The sequence below is a fragment of the Physcomitrium patens genome, chromosome 16, assembly GCF_059467195.1.
Source record: "Physcomitrium patens ecotype Gransden chromosome 16, ASM5946719v1, whole genome shotgun sequence".
Lineage (NCBI taxonomy): Eukaryota > Viridiplantae > Streptophyta > Bryopsida > Funariales > Funariaceae > Physcomitrium > Physcomitrium patens.
Window position 1 is genome coordinate 7,082,006 of NC_143425.1, and position 7,173 is coordinate 7,089,178.

The 7,173-nt window shown below is 34.8% G+C and overlaps 1 protein-coding gene across 1 annotated transcript; it reads right to left on the bottom strand.

The window, feature by feature from the left end:
• Positions 1–1,058: 1,058 nt before the first annotated feature.
• LOC112293082 (uncharacterized) lies at positions 1,059–4,304 on the bottom strand. Its single transcript, XM_024542148.3, has 7 exons — positions 3,740–4,304; positions 3,133–3,628; positions 2,833–2,927; positions 2,491–2,626; positions 2,107–2,185; positions 1,661–1,910; positions 1,059–1,237 (listed from the first exon to the last, which is right to left on the bottom strand). The coding sequence occupies exons 1-7, from the start codon at positions 4,134–4,136 to the stop codon at positions 1,113–1,115; spliced, it is 1,578 nt and encodes a 525-aa protein (XP_024397916.2). The 5' UTR covers positions 4,137–4,304; the 3' UTR covers positions 1,059–1,112.
• Between the last annotated feature and the right edge of the window lie 2,869 nt (positions 4,305–7,173).

Sequence of the window (7,173 nt, forward strand, 5' to 3'; positions counted from 1 at the left end):
CCATTACATGCAACAATGGACTTTTTAAAAGATACTAAGAACAAAGATTTGGTTAAAAATGAACAATTTAAGTCATGACAATAATTTCTAAGTTTTTAAAACTTTATTCATAAAAATTGGTATTAAGATATAACTAGATTATAAGATAAAAGAGAAATATATAAAAGGAGTTGTTAAAGCCATACCCTAATATTATTAAAGCTACACTCTACATTACCATATTATGATTGATTCCATCCATTCTTGTCTTTATTCCTTATTCTATGTCAACCATTTTTTGTTCTCAACCTTCATTTCATGCTCCTTATCCTTTAAAGTTAATCATCACATAGTTTGGAGTGTATAGCTTTAATAATATTAAGGTGTGGCTTCAATAACTTCCTATATAAGTTATACTTTAGAGAGATATGAGTAAAAGAGGAGGTAACAAACAAATTTAGTGTTAATGATGTTTTTTTGTTGTAAGACTTTTATTTATTTTCGTAGGCCAAAATAAATCAAAATAAAGTAGATTTATATATATATACATACATACATCTTTAAGAAATAGTTAAAAATATTTTTTAACAAAAATTATCTTAAAAAATTAAAAATTGATTCTCATAGAGGACTGGATATAAACTAACGTCAAAACTAAACTACGAGTAATTATAAGAAATTTGAAAATAATTCAATTTACCAATTAGGAAATAAGTTCTTAAGTTGTTTGGATGTTGCTTGTCTTCTTTTTCCAAATTGATGTTAATCCATTGTTGATTGTATCTCCTTATTTCACTACTTAATTTCTTTCAAACTTTATGAAAATGTTTCAAACTAAGTTTACTATTGGCTCTTAAAAATTTATTTTAATTTGACCAACAAATTACATAAGGTCAAAGAAATATTTATTATCTTTTAAAATCCAAATTTTAAGATTTGACGTTAGTTTATATCCAGTTAATATTTATTGTCTTTTAAAATCCAAATTTTAAATAATAGATTGCAATGTGCAGAAATTATAAAATAAAATTAACAACTTAATTAATAATTATTGTGAATAAAAAAACTGATATAAGATTTGATAAGGATTAAATAAGATTTGGTAAAGATATCTTTAAGCCTAAGAAGCAATCTTACAACCTTGTGCAGCCACATTCAAGGAATGTTAACATCTCACGACTACACTGAGAACGACATCGAGCTTTATTAATCCACCACTTGACCAGTATTTGTTCGATGTGCTCAAAAACCTCAGGCTCTATACAAGAATCAAGGAAGTACTACTTGTCAGCTAACAAAAGAACACTATGAACAAACTGTGTCAATAGACGAGAAGTGTAAACGTTGAGCCCATTCAGTTTGTACAGCAGCAGAAAGGCAAGTGCGTACATGAGGAACCAAGTGAAATAATAAAAAAATTAGTGACTTTTTACAAAGCATTCTATTGCTACGGTGAGGATGAAATACAACCCCAAGTGATACCGCATCATTCAAAAGAGACGCCTGCCGTGAAGAAATTCCTCAAGAAACAGTTGTATATAATTTTTAAACAATCCTGTACATTTTCTGATTCTGACAAGATAAGTCCACTTCGAAATCAGGTGTCCTACTTACTGCATCACCATGAATACTTCACATGCTTCATAGAAATTTGAATATTACTCAGGCCGAGCGAGCTTACCCCAAATATCCTTGGGTTTATCCTTTGGTCTTTTAGATGAACATTTGACTGTGCTACGTGCAGGTAGGCTCTCAAAAGATTTACTCGCACTTGAATTGTGGTTTCCCAACTCACCATGCGACTTCATGAGGTTAACCAACTCGGAGTCCACCCGGGTGAGGCTCTGACGGAGCTGAGAAAATATGTTGGTGGACTGTATCTGCACGTTGCGTGTTTGATTGTAGAGGCGTTCGGTCCCATACTCGTCATCCTGAGTGTAGAGATTCATTAATACATGACGGAAAGACAATAACAAACTAGTCCTTCGAAAAAGAAAGATGGTGGTTCATTGGACCATCCTCTGACATCCACGGCTGCATGGTCAGAGCAGTTTTTGCTGCATGTACTTGCAGAAAATTTCATGTTTGAAATACTAAAAGTTGAATTAGAAAGGGTAAAGGAAAAACCTGTATCAATTGTAGCAGTAATAAGCCATTCTCTGAAGTAGAAAGTTCTTTAGCATCATCAAATTCCTCCATTAAGACCCTGGATGCACTAAGTGTTAGAGATAAACCTTGAGGTTATGTGAGCACTGCATTGCAGTTGATGCCAGCATTATGGATGCAGTTTCAACATTACATAACAATTTGATTGCTGAATAATATTTAATAGCATTCAAGTTTTACTCGCACCTGAGTTGTGGTTGTCCACTGCTTGATGCTAGTGGCACTAAGATCAAGCACACCACAATCCTGCAAGAACTCTATGTACAGACACTTCCACAATCGTGCCAATTAGACTGTAAGATATAACTGCGAGTTCGAACAGTCTGACTGGAACAGAAATCTTACCTAAGGTTTGTGCAGTCCTTGTCATAATAAATCTTTAAATACTCCTCCATCATCGCCCACATTTGCCTCACTGCCTCATCAAACTTTGCTCCCCACAATACAACTATATCCTCATGTAAATGACATACTGCTCGACCTGCAATATCAAATCACGTAAATGAACATCAACAGCTCAAACCTGCTTAACTGGTAGCGACTCAAATCTCGCATTCAACAGCTCTCACATGGATATTCGTTCTGTCGAAAGCTAAAAACTATGTTCACAAGACCGTAATTTCCTCATGCTGGCAAATACACATATGGTAATAACCGAGATACAAGATAGGCAAGTTTTGAGCTCACCCATCTTGCTAGCTAGAAACTGCCCTTTAGAAATATCGCAGCAAGAATAATAGCCAAAGCAATACAGCTTGTAGCCTACCCAGAAATCCTGAACGCTGTTACAAAATAATTCATGTCAATCCAAAGATTTATCACAACTTAACTTGCACCTCTCACGACTTTCGATACACCGCTACACAAGAAGAACCTCAATAAAAAGATTCTTGACGATATGTAACCACCAGCATCCTCACAATCATATCATATGTATTCAAAGCCAGATTCTCAAAAATTTCAAATTTGCTGGGTTCGTTCACCGACCTGAAATCTATGGTATTAAGGAAATTTTCCACTTCCTCTGACAACAAATCAGCAACCTCTGCTTGAGTTCTCCTACTAATATTACTAAATGATGCCTCATCAGATTGACATTCTTGCTCACTATTGGGAATCCTGGTAGGTTTCTGAGTCAATTCAGCAGCGTCTGTCTCAAGCTTCCTCAGGTTACTACAATAAACCTCATCAATGTTATATTCTTGCGCGGTTTTGCAAATGCTAGTAGGTTCAGCAGCCTCTGGTTGAATCCTTCTCATGCTGATAGAAGCTTCCTCATCCATGTGACATTCCTGCTCAGTTATGCAGATCCCACTAGGTTTGGGAGTCATTTCAGAAGTTTCCGCCTGATTTCTCCTCAGATTACAAGAATCCTGCTCATCAGTGGAGCATTCTTGCTCAATTTTGCTAACCCTACCAGGTCTACGATATGGAGCAAGAACGGATTTGCGAATCACGACAAGCTTTCGGCCGATCACAGTACCTACGACACATTCCAAGAGGTTGATTACAGCGAGAACAGATTTACAAAACTCCGCAACATAACGAAAGACAGCATACGAAATGCAAAAGAGACGAAGGGTTGGGTTCAAACCGGGTCCATTACAAGATAGGTCGATGGGGGAGGAATTCGAGGTAGCCAGAGAAGAGCGAGAAGAAGCCCGCGCCGCTAAACGCGATAGGGCAATTGAGGGAGAGGATGAGGAAGCGAGGCCCTCGACCAACGAATCCACCCACACAACATAGCCAGGTGGAGAATCAAATGTAAGGGCCGATCCCGGTTGAACATTTTCAGTTCGACGGAGGATGCGGTCCGCAAGAGATAGCGAGTCGGAGTCGGAGAGGAAGATTTTTTTGACGACAGAGCCATTGATGTAGCGGAGAGTGAGGGTGCCATCGTGCTTGCGCTTGGAGGTAGGGAGGGAGTAAACAACGTTCCAGCAGGTGCCGTCGAGAGGCGGCAGAGAGGAAGAAGCCATGAGAGCGGGCATCAAACCTCCAGCACCAGCATTGTTGTGGAGCAGGGGCAGAGGAAAGTGGAGCCGGGGGAATGACAGAGGACGATTGCAATTGACTTGAATTGAAGATGGCAGAAGCAGAATTACACCAGAGCTCCTGCGATGCGATGCAATGCGATGCAACTCCAGCTTCACTTGGCTTCACTTTCACGGCTCTTGTGCTCAAATTCCCCCTCGTAGAATTGTGTCGCAGAAACCTCCCTTCTCAATCGACTGGTTCCGCCATTGTGGGCCGTTGGATTGCAGCTAAGCTTAGATTCGATCTCAACCGCTGATCGGATTTCTGGGAACGTATGAAGGGAACGAAAGCGAACCAGGGGGGCGGGCAGGTTGGAGGACGGGCAGGATAGAGGGCGAGCAGTTTGGAGGGCGCCAGGTTAGGAACTCAGACCCCATTCCTCATTGAGCCCGCACGGATTCATGATCTACACCCTCATTAGGCCAGCACAGATCCACATTCACATGGGTGCTGAAGTTTGTTCAGGGGCTGCCTCTCAACCCCAATTTGCAACCATCACTCTAGTTTCAAACAATATGTTTTTTTGTTGTCATACACAACAACACTCAATGTACGTGATACTTGTGTTCCTAAGAATAATTTTTGCAACTCAAAAAATTTACTTGCTATTTTTTCTCAAACATATATATTTTATAAACAAGTATTCATCATAGATTATTTTCTTTGTACCAGAAATAAAATAGAGATTGGCTACATTTTAGTTTATTTCATTCTTGTAATCAATGTTTAATTTACACATACTATATTGAAAAGTTTGTAGAATTTTACTATCATATTTTAATATGAAATATTAAGAAAACTCAATTAATTAAGTTTCTCTTTAAAATTTTATTTTGGTATTAGAGATTATATAGGTTTATTTTGTTTTAAGTTATTTTGAAAATCATACAGTATTTTCTGCAAGCATCATGTATTTGAGTAGTTTTACAATTAAAACAAATGCTATAATCATAGTAGTGTGGTCATAAAAACCACCACTACAATGATTTCTTGTAACATCCATGATTCTATTGGGAGATTTAATGGCTAAGATGTCTCAAGCTAGTTGATTAAATAGGAAGGTTTTTGCAACAAGTAGTGATGAGCCACGTTTTCCTGAAGCACAAGGATGGATGGATGGATGAATTATTAGATGGATTGTCATACTGTGAATAAACATTTGATAGTCTATAGATGGATGATATTTATGTAGATGAACGTAAAATAATTGATAGGTAGATGATCATGTTGTGAATGAATGTAGGGCCTCAAGGACCACAATTTTTTTATTGTAGTATTAAAAAAATGTGGATTTTGCATCTAACACAAATAAATTATTTTTTATAAGAAGTATATACACATGCATAAATTGCTTTACTAATGATTATATATATATATATATATATATATTTTTTTTTTTAATTTATTAATTTATGTAATTATTGGAATCTATATAAGGTCTATAAGAAATGACCTTTGATTTTGATATATAAAATTTCTTCAAATAAAACATCATATAAAATCTTAATCCAAAAAAATAAAGTTAATAAATAAAAAAAAAAAATATATATATATATATATATACATATATATATATAGATAACCATTAGATAAATTAAAGAAATATTATGATAATTAAAATAAATATTCAATTCATATTATGTCTTGTTTATTTTTTAAGAAATATATATATATATATATATATATATTAAATAAATTTTTACTTAAAATTAATATCCATACAATTGATATTTGTATTTTAAGGCCACTTATTTTTATAATATTTTATAATGTATCAAATTTATCAAATAAAAATAGTATATATATCTTCTAATTTTTTAGTTTTAATTTTTTGTAAAAATCTTCATATTTTTTTTTATCTTACTATATTTTATTTTAAAAAAAATAATATTTGAAATCCTTTTATATCTTAAAAAAATGACAAATACTAGTTTTGTATTCAATGATACAAGTTTCTATTTGCAACAAAGGAGTAGATAATAAGAATACAATCTTTATTGTCCATTATATGATTGTAGAATAGATATTAATTCGTTTTTGAAAGATATTGGTAAAATATATTAATAGTCCATATAATAGGAAATTCAGGAGGATGGATGAGTAATTTAGTTATTAAAAGTGGTTAATTACAAAATTACGATTAGAATCTAGAAAATCAGGGGAAAGTATATAGGAGTTGTAGAAGTTAATTAAGGTACCAGACTGTAATAGTCATGAGCCGAGGGCAATCGCTGTGATAGTTGTGAGGCGGGGTAAGCTTGGTGCTATCTCTTTTCTTTTGTTTGTTATTTTCTTTGAATAAGAGAATTGAGAGTTTCTGAATATTGTGAAGTGAATTATGGAATGGAAATGTGATTGGTATTATTTGAGAAGAAGAAAGATTGAATGTTGAAATCTGATTGTAGTGCAGTAGAGAGAATGAGTTTGTGTTTGTGTGAAACACCATAATGTGAATGGCAGTTCTGTGTGAAGAATTCCAGTGATTGGAATGAGGGTAATTGTGTGCTGAAAGCTGTGAGGGTGCAGTATTACAGTTGGAGATTATGAGGGTGAATATATTGATAGAAATAGCAGTTATTGGTATGACTGAATTGCTGTAAGGAAGAGACTGATAAGGTGAAGGACAAGATTATTGTTTCTTTGTGTGTTCAGATATTGGAAATAGAGACAATACATTCAAGAGGTAATTGATTGTGTGATCTTGACGTGAACGCTTAAGCAACTAGACATTCCTCGTATTTGAATCTTCCTATACAAGTTTATTCTCATTAGATTATTTTGGAATAAGTAAAACGAGCAATCACATTTTAGCGCCGCTGCCGGGGAGTGATAATAGCTTTGAGTGTTAGGAATTAATTACCAAACGTGTGAAAAAATTGGCAATGGAAGACGATTTCAGTAGTGTTTGAAGCAAGATTATGGTTAATAAGAACGAGAGCATTGCATCAAAGAAAATAAATCAGTTGAGAGAAAGACAGGGAAGAGCGTAAG

Bases quoted from the DNA above. Each gene is read 5' to 3' on its own strand.
- LOC112293082 (XM_024542148.3), bottom strand. From the start codon at position 4,136: ATGCCCGCTCTCATGGCTTCTTCCTCTCTGCCGCCTCTCGACGGCACC. The intron at 2,627-2,832 runs GTGAGCTCAAAA...TTGATATTGCAG, and splicing joins GTTTCTAGCTAGCAAGATGG to GTCGAGCAGTATGTCATTTA. The intron at 2,186-2,490 runs GTAAGATTTCTG...TAGTGCATCCAG, and splicing joins AAGGACTGCACAAACCTTAG to GGTCTTAATGGAGGAATTTG.